The sequence below is a fragment of the Erythranthe guttata genome, chromosome 4 (genome assembly GCF_056151865.1).
Source record: "Erythranthe guttata isolate IM_541 chromosome 4, IM_541, whole genome shotgun sequence".
Taxonomy (NCBI): Eukaryota; Viridiplantae; Streptophyta; class Magnoliopsida; order Lamiales; family Phrymaceae; genus Erythranthe; species Erythranthe guttata.
This window is the reverse complement of record NC_142536.1, coordinates 17,669,563-17,683,181: the sequence shown is the minus strand read 5'-3', so window position 1 is coordinate 17,683,181 and position 13,619 is coordinate 17,669,563. Positions and strand designations below refer to the sequence as shown.

Genomic DNA, 13,619 nt, shown 5'->3' with positions numbered 1-13,619 from the left:
TTTAAATAGACCACCAAAGAAGCACTACTCAATGATGCCCAATTTTTCCTCACCAAACACCTTAATTTACATGCATGAAATCCCCCAAAAATGAAATCGGCAATATAAAGTTATCGACACCGAAAAATCATCAAATTTAACGTACCAAAAGCAACGAATTTTTCATTTGTGCGGATATGAAAAATAATGGGGTTTGAGTTGAAGAAATTCATTTGACAGGGGCTTTCTTGATATATTTGTCAATATAGGGAGTAAATACACAATCAATTATAGCAAATGAGTTGAAAGTGTAATTACCCAGATCCCATCACCTTTTCTTCAAATACTGTTTCACCTATTACAACATACGCTAATCATGTTTATACCTTTAAAACATCTTATAGAAGATTTCCTGGATTAACCATAAACCAACCAACTCTCGATTATTATTACTGAAATCGTGTTGCTTCCTCGTATTCGAATCCACATTCATTTTCTCAACAAGAATAACACGAACAACAACACGTTTATTCAAAGGGAAATGTTCACACAAAGAGGAAATTACATCACCGTAAAAATCAAATTCCAAAGTTTCGAACAACCAAAAGCAAACGCAAAGACGCAACGGAATCAAAAGTGCAAAAACGAAAGAAAAGACACAAACCAAATCCAACAACAGCAGACGATAATCAAGACAGCAGCTCCCCTTTTCAGCATTCTGCAACACAAGAAAAACGGGGCAAATGAGTAGAATTTATCAAAGCAAATCCAACTGAATACCTTCATGTTCTACTTACGACAGAGAGAGGTAAGAATGAAATACCGTACGAGGAAAAAACAAAGAACTCTTATTTCCACGAAGAATATGTCTGAATTTTGAGGAGAGTGTTGCCAGATTTCTTCAGTTTCTTCTTCATTTCTTCTGCCGCTTCCACAGCGTCAGGGCTGCAGTCAACCAATTCGATCAGCTCAAGGCATCCGAGTAAATCGAACTTCTCAGGGATGTCCACCAATTCATAGCAGTGCCTCAGAATAAGGCGTTGCAGTTTCGGGTAGTGGGTATGGTCAGCATCCCACCCCTTCAAATCCAGGTACTCGAGCAGTAAGAATTTCAGTTCGCGAAAGTCCTTCTTTTCCGGGATCCACTCGTCACCTTCGAAGGCAATCTCTCGCAGCTTCAGAACTTCAAGCAACGGCAATTTTGCGATAATCGACATATCTTCCCAAGGAAGCGAACAGCCACTCAACCTCAACTTCCTCAGTGTTCTTGGGAAATAAAGTCTAGGCTGAAAGTCGACCTTTTTCTTAGGTATGGGATTTAGGACGGTGAATTTGAAAGACTCGAGCTTTTCGACCTCGTTGAGATATAAGCCTATGGTCGCCGGTTCTTCGGTCCACATAGCCAGCTTTGTCAAGTTGGGCATGTTTTGAAGAACCTCTTGGGTGCAAGAAGCAGCACTTACGTTCGTGAGGGTTTGAAGGTTTGCAAAGAGAAGAGTGTTCCTCACAGCAGGAATTTTCGGCAAATCGCTCTCGGTAAAAAGGAGATGCCTTAAATGCTTCAGACCCCAGATTTCGTCGGGCAGAATCGACGTGCCCAAGAATATGATTTTGGGGTGTCGGCGAACCATCAACACTTGAAGCTTATCAAGATTGGATAATGCTGAAGGAAGCTTCCCATTATAGGTGAACGAAAGAAACCTCAAGTGAATAAGTTTAAGTATCTCATTCGGGAACTCGATGAAATAGACTGTGAAAGCATCCAACACCCTGAGGAGATCGAAAGTCAAACAATACGGTATCGGATGGTGATGGTGGGCCCCGGCGTAAAGAAGGGTACGCGCGGACGTAATCTCTTTAACGGAATTGTGAACTTCTTCCATGCACATGAGGATATTTCTGTGAACAGACACACGCCTTTGAATGTTGGTATCTTCTTGAGGTTCTTGAACGTACCTCCTTCTCGAATGAAAGAACAACTCCTTGCCACACTCTTTCACGGACAGATCCCTCAAACTATCGTGCATGCCACAAGCTTTAGTTTGGTTGTTTGAGGTATACTTGCGAATATGGAGGAGATTTCGGTCAATAAGTTCTTCCAAATAATAGTCCGCCAACTGTTCCACGCTCCGCAGCAATGGTGGTGGTGGCTTGAGAAAACCTTCGGCGACCCATAGCTGGATGAGTTTTGTGATAGGAATCTCACTATCTTCGGGGAAAGCCCCCATGTAAAGGAAGCATCCTTTCAACCTGCCAGGCAAGTGGTTATAACTCAAATACAAAATCTCCAAGTACGACTCGTCACCTTTGGCGGCAGCATCGTTCGTATCTGCTTCAATGCTCTTCCAATATTCTTCCGTCTTGTTTTCCTGCGAGAGTAGGCCACCAATCACGGTGAGGGAGAGGGGAAGACCCCTACAATTCTTGGATATTGCCCATCCAAGATCCTTCAAGTGAGTGGGGCACGGCTCCTCCCCGAAAACTGTTAGGCCCAGCAACTCCCAACTATGTTCTTCGCTCAGAGGCTTCATCTGATGAAGGAAATCGGAAGATTTGGCATACTCAGCAATCGTTTTAGATCTAGTGGTGAGAACAATCCGACTTCCGTTCTTATCATCAGGGAATGATTTTTTCACTCTATCCCAGACACCTTCATCCCACATATCGTCCACCACTATGAGATACTTTTTCTTGAGTAGACTCTGATAAACGGCATCCTGTAACTTGTCGTTCCTCCCTTGGAAGTCTTTTTCGCCCGCCTTTTGGTCCTTCGTCTCCAGGGAATGGAAGAGCTTGGCGAAGATCTCTCCAACCTGATATTCTTGAGTCACTGTAACCCAACCATGAATTTCGAATTCATCGGTTATGCTGGAATCTTCGTAAAGACTTCTGGCGAGAGTCGTTTTGCCACTGCCGGGCAACCCAATGATCGGGAGTACTTCGCGTTGGCCATCGAGTTTCTCTATCTCCTTCTTGAGACTCTTAAAGTCTTCCTCCTGTCCAACGATCCTTTTTTTCTTTGTACGAGCATCTTTTTTAATAGTCTCCGCGTACTCGGGCGGCAAATCTTGTGCTTGTGGGCCTTCCTTGATGGAACCGGCGAATTTTTCTGCTTCTTCTGCCAGTGGATCAATGTCTGCGTTTATTTCCTCCAAAATCTGCAGGAAAGCTGACGTGGAGCTCTCGGTTTCCAACTTGGATGAATCGACGAAAGATTTAATGGTGTTACGGGCTTTAGTGGCTGCCTCTCTGATTTGGAAATCCAAAGCATGTACTGCAACAGGGATGAGACTTGCTGGCGCTTCGCAGAATTTCTCAAGGCAAGTTTGCAAGGAACAGAGCCTTTCGTACAGAGGTTCCACGTAGGACTTTAGATGATCGAGAGGGAAATTGTCGGGGTGCAACATCTTTGCAAGAGAAACTACGGCGGGAGAAGACGCCATCTCTTTCTTGATCGAACTCGCGATCTTCTTCGCCTCTGCTGCCAGGGGATCGATCACTGCTATTATTTCCTGCAAGAAACTCTCCGACGAGAGGGTGCGTTTGATGATGAAGGACTCGATTTCGTCCTGTGCTTTATAAACAGCATCTCTGATGTTGCCATCCAATACATTTACTTGCTGTCTGATGTTTTTCGTAATCGGGGTGATTTTCTCGAGGGTGGATTGTAAAGTAAGGAGCTTTCGGTAGAGGGATTCGATTTCCGGGTTTCGAAGATCGATAGGAAATTGATCAGGGTTCAAGGTTTGCACAAGACACACTATGGCAGCATAAGCCGCCATTTTTGTTGTATCTCTTCAAAATTCTAACTCAGACAAAAAATACTATGAAGTATGAAATATGAAGATTATTTTGAGGTTGAGCTAGAGCTAACCCATTTTGCTAGAAAAAGAAAAAGGGCAATCTGGATCTTGATGAAGATAATATGTATTTTTTCAACGTATTGTTATAGATGGGTATCCACATGATGAAATTATTAGAAAATGACCAATAGCAGAGGCTCTTGTTAGTCAACGCATCTTCAAGTCAATGAACCTACCATCAGGCTGGTGGCAATACACAGAAAATATAAAGAATATTACTTTTTATATATAAAAAAAAACAAGTGGGAGTATTTAATTCTCCAATCTTGATTGAGATTGGATCAGCTATTTTTTTAGAAAAGGTGTTTAAATACACTATGTACATCTAAAACATAGTATATGTCGCATTTACCCCCATAAACTTCAAAATGTATCAAAACAATCCTGCCACTAACAGACGTTAGTCAAGCCGTTAGTCTACTTCTTTGTCAAGTTGAGCAATTTGTTCCAAATTTTGATCATCCCCAAATTAACCCTTTTCCAACTCAAATCAGTGTTTTGGTTTATTATGAATATGAATGAAAACATCAATTCAGAAAAAAATCATTAAAAAAATATGTTTTCAATTACAACTACAAGACTTTAAATATAAAAAATCACTTCACCCAATTATTTAAAATAATGGAAATAAATCCAGCAAATAATCTGTCAGTAAACGCAAAAATGAACGCCGAAAAGCAATAAATTGACGTACCAGAGCAGATAAATGAACCACAAAAGCAACAAATTCTTCAAACCCGGCGGAGGTTTTTGCCCGGCGGCGGAGTTTAAAGGCTTGTTAGAAAGAGTTCTGTTGAAGCATCTTATTTCTGCCTACTATTTCAGAAAATTTGGGCCTTCGTATGTGCGAATATCTGGAGGTGGAAATTGGGGTTTGGTTTGAAGAAATTGATGTGGCACTTCCATTTCGCGAACTGTAATTGGAGATCGGATTTCCATGGCGCGGTTGGAGAAGAGAAAATATTTAGGTTTAGACTGTGTGTGTTGTGTGTGTGAGAGAGAGAGAAGATTGATGCTGTTGAAGATTGGCAAGCATGTTTTCCAGCACAGTCGAGGATAAAATGGTAAACTCCATAAACAAGAAAACGGCGTTTTGTTTTGACCGTCAGTCAGACTTGTTGGACAGGGGCCCCTTTTGATATATTTGATAGTTTAGGGGCAAGTGTGATAGTGGTTTATATATAGTACATGGGCAAAGTATAATTAATCCTTATTTATATTTATCAAAATAACTATATAAGAGCATCCAATGCTAAATGTCAAAATTGAATTATCAAATATTCATTTGATATTTGAGATAATATTTTAATATTGATTAAAAATTAAAATTCATTTACTCTAATTATGGTTATCAAATTAATTATAATGATAAGTTTATTGGTGATTTTATTTATAATTGCCACATGTCAATTTGTGATTGAATATTTACGTAGTTACATTTTTGATAATTTTCCAGCAAGTATATTTACATGCCAAGAGGGGAATTATCAAAATAGAACGCTCATTTGATAAACTCCATTGGAGGTAAAACTTTCTATTTTTAAGTTTGTAAATGATGGTTAATGATTTGAATACCATGTTTGATAACACCATTGAAGTTGCTCTAAGTAATCAAACGCAAATTTTGAAAAGAAAAAAATAGGATACAATTTGAATTTATCTACTCTATTTGAAAATCAAATTATGTATTGGAAATTGTGGTTCTATCTTATATTCAAAAATCATAAGAACACACTATTGATTGTCTTTTACTAAGATGATATTTAAAAATAGGGTTTATTAGGGATAACCCCCTTGTTCATATTTTCTAATGAGGTAGATCCAATTTTTTTTCCCCTTTTTGAGATAGATCCAATTTTGCCAACTTGGCAAAATATATTATATAATTTTCCTTTAATACCCTTGTTTTATTTTTAAATGGCATTTATTTCCTTTACTACGTGATTTGAGATTTGCTGATACGTTGCCTAAAATCACGGAATAAAATTACGTGAGATCATTGGCCGTTATATCAAATCGTGTACAATATTTTTCGAAGGTTCTCTTCAGCGTTCCAGCGGTTCTTTATCGTCTTTGAAGATTTCTGCACCGTCGTTGAAATAGGATCGAATTTGAGCGTTCGTTGTTGGACGTTGTTAACCGGGTATGAATGCGTTATTCGTTTTTATTTTTCGCTCAATGTCTAGTATTGTCGATTACGGTGGTTAGAAATTTTAAGAGTTGTGTTGATACTTGATTCTATGAAGTAGAACGTTTTTAACAAAATTACGTCGTCATATATACATCGTTATTTTTGGCGGATGATGTTTGTTTGGAAGAGGATTGACAGAGTTAGAAGAGGATGGTTCACGCAGATCGGACCAGAGTTGTTTTATATGAGCTTCGTAGTTGGTTTATGCAATAATCGGAATAATTATCCGTTGTGGTCGAGTTCATGTTTTTGATCCCGATCGATAGTTGGTTTATTTGTTTATAACAGCCGATTTAAGTGTGCTGGGTAGTACATTAAAATATAGTTCGTAGTCTTTTTTAAATTAGCGTATGGATTTTGCATTTTAAGTTTATTTTTGATGATATTAATGTATTGTCATTCAAATGTATTTGCAGTCTATTTAATCATTTTTTAGTATTCTGCATTTTTTATTTTGTTTCATGATTTTAGGTTTTTTCGATGGCGAATTTCGTAAGGATTTTGTTGAGGTTTGGTGGGTTGGTTGCTATAAAGAGGTGTTTACGATGTAATGGCTCGGTAACTTCGGTTAAGTTTTAAACCGTTGTAATAAAGTAGTATACTATTATGAATACCGTATGATACTACCATTATCATTTTATTATACTATTATGAGATTATTAATGTACTAGAGTTTTTTAACTCGACATATTGATTTGATTGTGTTATGATGTGTTTTATGTATTTTATCAAAACCCTAGATTGAAATTATGAGATTATTAATGTACTATTTTATTGGTTATGTTGGAATACTTTACGTTGGTGTTGTTCTTAATGTTCTTGTTATTTCAGTGGTATATTGTTTGTAACACAATTCATATCACTACTATAACCGTAATATACTATCATAGCAGATCAATGTACTATATTGAAATTATTAATATGAGCTTATTGCAAAAACTACCCCTGTGAAATCTCTAATTGGCAAATACCCCCCTGTGGAAAAAAATGTGACCAACTCCCCCCTGTGTTATGAATTACAAAGCTCACCGCACCCATTTGATTTTTAAACATTGACCGCGTGTGAAACTACCATTATACCCCTCAGTGAAATAAACAGCAGTAAACCCATTTTCACTCTCTCTATTTCACTCTCGCTCCCAAATTACACCTACCTCTGAAAACCCTAAAACACGATTCCCCCAAAAAAATTTCGAATCTGCTTGTGAAAAAATGCTTTTTGCGTCGATTGAAACTTGAAATAGCTTCCCCTCTCGTCGATTGAAGGCGCCAAGAAGTCATATTTGAGATACGGAGTCAAGAATTAAGGTTTGTAGTATTCTGTCTTGTTTGTGTTATTTGAAAAAACCCTATCTTTTTTCTCGATAACTAGAGTTGTGGGAATGTTAAAGTATGTAGGCTTTTGTATTTGTAAGGTTTTGTATATTATATTCGCGAGTTGGGAACTTTTTGAGAAATGCTACATTTAATATTTTAGTGTGTGGGGATCTGTTTTTTTGTTTGCTTGTCTGTAACAACAAGATTTTTTGCTTTGTAGGGTTTTTTTAATTATTTTTTGGTATCAGTTTTTTATGACCATTTTTTGTTGTCTTGTTGTTTGAATTGAAAATTTTAAAAATATGGTGTGGGGTATGTAGAAGTAGGGCACTTTGTTACTTTGTTGGTGAACTTGCAAAGTAATAATAATAATTAATTGAACAATTGTGTTTGACTGTTTTTACCATTTTTTTTGCAGAATGAACAAGTTGTGTACAGTTACTATTTGGTTGAATGGTAAATTTGTCCATACACCCAAACTGGCTTATGTAGGTGGCAAAATGGAAGTAGTGGATCGAATTTGCTTAGACTACATGAACCTAGATAACCTATTCCAGATATATCGTATGAGTGGGGGGGAAAAAACTAATATTCAGTTCTACTTTGTTTATCCTGGGCTATCACTTCATGATGGATTGAGGATGATTGAAGATGATATTAGTATCCAATTCCTAGTGTCAGCACATGAAGACTTAGACCACCTAACATTGTACACAGAAGAGAATGACAGAGAACCTTTAATTGCAATTGATGTGAATGGAAATGTGATTGTGGATAAAGGGGAAACTCTCCTGCTTAAGTACAGTGAAGGGAATACAAGAGAGACAGTAGAGACTGTAAACATTGAAGATGATGCACCAATGGATGAATATGGGACACAAATGAATGAAGATGAGGCACCACTGAATGAAGAGGAGGCACTGGATGAAAATGAGAGAACAATGACTGAAGAGGAGGCAACACTGAATCAAGAGGAGGAAAATGAGACACCAATTACTGAAGATGAGGCAGCACTGAATCAAGAGCCACTGAATCAAGAGGAGGCACCAATGAATGAAGAAGAGGCAGCACTGAATCAAGAGCCACTGAATCAAGAGGAGGCACCAATGAATGAAGAAGAGGCAACACTGAATGAAGAGGAGGCATCACTGAATGAAGATGAGCCAGTTAATAAAGAAGATGCACCAATATTTGAAGATGATTCTTCAGATGAAGATTATGTTCAATCTGACAATGAAGATGGTGATGATGATATACCCTCTGATGCCCCAAGTGAAGAGTTTGCTGACATTGAAGGCTCCTCTGAAGATGATATCTTTTTGGACAGAAATTCAAGTAAGAAAGATCTAGCTAGAAAACTGAGGCAAATGCTGAACAAGGAAAAGAGGTCAGTCCAGAGGTATAAAAAATGCAGAGTCAATCCATCTCAACAGACCACTGATTGGTATAGTGATGTTGATGATGAAGATGATATTGAAAATCTGAATTTCTTAGACAGTGAGAGGAGAAGAGTTCCTAGTTTCAGTGAAGGGGAAACAATGAAAAACAGAAATCTTGAAGTTGGTATGAAGTTTCCAAATGTAGACATTTATAGGAAAGCACTTATAGATTGGGTTGTTAGAAATGGATATGAACTGGAGTACTTAAAGAATGAAAGGACAAGAGTGACTGCAACATGCAAGGAAGAGGCTTGCAAATGGAGGATCCATGCCTCTGTTGTTCAAGGAAGTCAAATGTTTCAGGTATTGTGTTTTCTTTTGGTTTATGTTTCTTCATTGTTTTCTTTTGATCCCAATGATATTAATGAATTTATATGTTATGTTTGCAGGTTAAGACCCTAACAGGTGAGCACACATGTTCAAGAAAAAGGGAGAACAAACATGCCACTGCCAAGTATCTTGGAATGAGGATGGAACAAGGAATTAAAGACAATGCAGATATTGGTATTCAAAAGTTTCAAAACAGTATACTGAGGAAGGTTGGGGTTGAATCTAGTTATTGGAAAGCATTAAGGGCAAAAAGAGTAGCAATGACCAAGATAAGAGGCCAAGATGAGAAAGAATACACCCAATTATGGGATTACTGTGAGACCCTCAGAAGCACTAATCCTGGAACAAAGGTATTGCTTAGGAAGTTGTATCTTTCTGACCCCCCAGTGTTTGAAAGAATGTTTTTCAGTCTTAAAGGCATGAGGATGGGATTTTTAGAAGGTTGTAGACCATTGATTGGTCTAGATGGCTGTTTTCTCAAAACACCACATGGGGGGCAACTGTTATGTGCAGTTGGTAGGGATGGGAATGACAACTTATTCCCAATTGCTCTTGTTGTGGTTCCTATTGAAAACAGGGAGATGTGGACATGGTTTCTGTCTGAATTGTTGGATGTCATTGGTGGTGCTGAGGATGGGAAGTGGACATTTATTTCTGATAGACAGAAAGGGCTGTTGGAGACCATTAAGGAGATTGCCCCCAGGTGTCCTCACAGATTCTGTGTTAGACACATATACCAAAATTTTAAACAAAAATGGACTTCATTAGAGTTAAAACAGTTGTTGTGGAGGGCTGCTTCAACAGGAAATACTAATGAATTTCAACAACATTTGAGGGCAATTGAGAGGATTGATGCAGGGGCAGCCAAATGGTTGAGGGAGATAGAGCCTTACCATTGGTGTAGAGCTTATTTCAGAAGAGGATGCAACTCTGATGTAGTTGTGAATAATCTGTGTGAGTCTTTCAACAACTTCATTCTTCAAGCAAGAGAGAAGCCAATTGTTAGTATGTTTGAGTGGATCAGAGCAAGACTAACAACCAGAATTCAGGTAAAAAGGGAGGGCATGGAGAAGTATGAGGGCCAAATCTGTCCAAACATACTTAAAAAGATCAACAAGTATGAGAAATATGCAAGAAACTGTTTCCCAAGATGGTGTGGGGGAGATGAATTTGAGGTTGAAGCATATACTGATAGATATGTGGTTCATCTTGACAAGAGGACCTGCACTTGTGGTATGTTTCAGCTCAATGGATACCCATGCCCCCATGCATGGACTTGTATATTGGACAGAAGGTTGAAAGTAGAAGACTATGTGGACCACTGTTATTCAAAAAGCATGTATTTGAAGGCTTATAGTCACATGGTACATGCAGTTCCTGGACCAAGAGACTACATAATCACTTCACATGAGCCACTTCTACCCCCAATGTACAAGAAAAAGGCTGGGAGACCTAAGAGGTTGAGAAGGAAGGCCCCTGATGAGATTCATAGGACTTCAACAAGAAGAGGCCTCACACATACATGCAAGAATTGCCTTCAGCAAGGACATAACCGGGCATCATGTAAGAATCCAACAAATCCAGCCTCTAAATTTTACAAGGTAAGCTTTTTTTTTATGTACATAATTTCTTGTACATTTTGTATAATTATTATAGATTTTTGATCAATTATTGCATGTGTCATAGGGGAATTCCAGTGGTGAACCAAATGTCCAGACCACTTCTGCACCAACAGCCCAAACCACTTCTGCACCAACAGCCCAGACCACTTCTGCACCAAAAGCCCAAACCAGTTCTGCAACTAGAGGTCAAACCACTTCTGCACCAAGGAAATCCACTACCCCAAGTAACCCTTCTGCACAAAGGAACTTCACTGCACCAAGGTCTCAAAGTAATTCTGTTGCACCAAGTACTGAAAGAATGGCCCAAGCAAATGCTGAAACAACTGCTGCAGCTCCTATTTCTACTCAAGAATCAGGAGTAGGTTTGGAAAGAGCACAACAGCCTTCAACAATTGGAAAGGTTGTATGATACTAGTGTTTTCTCTCTCTCTCTCTCTCTCTCTCTCTCTCTCTCTCTCTCTCTCTCTCTCTCTCTCTCTCTCTCTCTCTCTCTTTTTTGTTTTTTTTTTTATTGAGATGGCTATATGTTTGCAACTTACCTCTATTTTTTAAATTTCTTTTTGTAGGTGTATGTGGGAAGGAGAAATGCAACCCTACTTGGAGGAAGTTCAAGCAACCCCATTGCCAATAAAAGGATAAGGAAGCCAGAGATCTCTCAAGTTCTGCAAAATATAAGGGAGAATGCCAAGAGAATGAGACAGTGGAAGCCTTAGAAGTCCTTTGTTTGTTTGTTTTTGGCTTTTGAAAATTGTGTAATTGTTTTGGCTGCATTTGAAGGCATTTGAAGGCTACTGACTAGGATAGTTTTTGTATGTTTTGTCTTGAATTTGGCTGTGATTGGTTTTGTACTTTGAATCTAGATGATTATCACTTTTGGATGACATTTTGGTTTTGAACTTGAACCTAATTGGAAGATTATGTTTTTAGTAATTTGCAGTGCAATTAGTGTTGTTGATGTACTTGTGTACATGTTTTGTAATTGTGTATGTGTGTGATTGCATATTTTTAAGCAACAGGGAGTTGTTTATGTGTGTGATTGCATTTTTTTTAGCAAACAGGTTGTTTTTGCAAATTACATTTCACTTCAAGGTTGATTTTGCCAATTTTTATTACAAATTTTCTCATTTTGTAAGAAATGTGTAACAGAATCATAAACATAAACAAAAATGATAAGAAAAAAAAACTTCATTCCAACATCAAAGCTTCATTCATTACAATCATAATTGAAACTAATTGAAACAAAAATAGCTAAAAAAAGGTTTTTTTACAGCTTCAACAACAAAAGAATGACCATAATAAACAATGCTAAACAAATAACCCAAGAAATATGCAAAATTGCATCACTTTTTCTTCCTTCAATCCCGTTAGACATTACTTCACGTGGCTCATCTACTTCATCCGAAAAACCTTCTGCAGAGGCTTCCCAATTCGAAAATCGTACAGCAACCCCCATCGGCTCCCAAGTTGCTCGAGTTGGTTCACACCAACGAAAAAAATTGCAGCATCGATGTTCACAGGAGTAGTACAACTTACCCTTTGATGGTTTCGTTGATGATTCAACCACTTTTATTATTGCTTTCATTTTGCATAGACATAGAGGAGTAATCCCATACCTCAAATCCATTAATGGCTTCGAATTACTTCTCCTCGCTGTGTTGCTAGACGAATACGACGACATTATCAGAATATCTATGGAAATCGAGATAAAATCACAGAGCAATTGAAGGTTGAACTTGAGCGGCTGCAATTAGGGCATTGAAAGAAAAGAAAAGAGAAGAGAAGAGAAGAGAATTGGGGATTTTAAATAGGATTGGGGGGGGCATTTATGACATTTCACAAGTGAAAACAAAGAAACATTCGCACAAAGTGCGCGTGAGATACACGATTTAGCTTCAGGGGTCCAGATGCTTTGACTTTGATAACACAGGGGGGAGTTGGTCACATTTTTTTCCACAGGGGGGTATTTGACAATTAGAGATTTCACAGGGGTGGTTTTTGCAATAACCTCTTATTAATATACTATGTGGTTGAATAATACGGGATCCATAGTCGATTAACGAGATCCATAGTCGAATTAGATGAACAAGATAGTCTAATACATGATATAAGGAAAATTACCCTAATTGATTAGTATTTCAAACAAACATATTATTCAGTTTCCATATATATTATTATTTTTTCATATATATCATTATTTACCCTAATCGTTTTCATATAATAAGGAAAATTACCCTAATTGATTAGTATTTCAAACAAACGTATTATTCAGTTTCCATATATATTATTATTTTTCCAATAGTCAATTAACTAAACCCATAGTCGAATTAGATACATGGGATAGTCTATTAAAAGATATGAGATAGTCTATTAATTTTAAAACACAAATCCGCCGCCGTCACTTCTCAAATCTAGGGTTTTGATGATTCTTCGGCCCATAGTCGATTAACGAGATCCATAGTAAAATTATACCAGTGGGATAGTCTATTAAATGATATGGGATAGTATATTAATATAGATGTAATTCGACTATGCATCTCGTTAATCAACTATGGGCCGAAGAATTATCAAAACCCTAGATTTGAGTAATCCTAGATTTAAGTAACCCTAGATTGGAGCAGTGACGGCGACGGCGGCGGCCAAAGACGATATCACTTCTGGTGGATGTCCTGCCCATCAATTGTTGCAATATCACTGATTTAGTGCTCGAATGCGGTATGCGATTATAACAGATCTGCAAATACATAAACGTGATAGTCGATTTAGCCAAAACATATCAAACAAATCGATGGATGATAGCGATTCAGCGAGTGGCGACGACGTACCTACGGCAACTTGCTCGGAGTGCACGAAAATCGTCGTTTCACGGCAGTGCAGACGT

At 38.0% G+C, this 13,619-nt stretch overlaps 1 protein-coding gene across 2 annotated transcripts; it reads right to left on the bottom strand.

The window, feature by feature from the left end:
• Window positions 1–486: 486 nt before the first annotated feature.
• LOC105950442 (putative late blight resistance protein homolog R1A-3) lies at window positions 487–5,043 on the bottom strand. 2 transcript variants are annotated; one of them, XM_012973796.2, is made up of 3 exons: window positions 4,537–5,043; window positions 808–4,025; window positions 487–697 (listed from the first exon to the last, which is right to left on the bottom strand). In XM_012973796.2, exon 2 carries the CDS (start codon window positions 3,759–3,761, stop codon window positions 828–830), a length of 2,934 nt encoding a protein of 977 aa, XP_012829250.2. In that variant the 5' UTR covers window positions 3,762–4,025; window positions 4,537–5,043; the 3' UTR covers window positions 487–697; window positions 808–827. The 2 variants fall into 2 exon arrangements, with proteins under 2 accessions (XP_012829250.2, XP_012829251.2); XM_012973797.2 differs by having other exon boundaries at window positions 803–4,025; window positions 4,537–4,894.
• Window positions 5,044–13,619: the final 8,576 nt, after the last annotated feature.

What these genes read in the sequence shown, in the direction of transcription:
- LOC105950442 (XM_012973796.2), bottom strand. Translation starts at nt 3,761, where the DNA reads ATGGCGGCTTATGCTGCCATAGTGTGTCTTGTGCAAACCTTGAACCCT.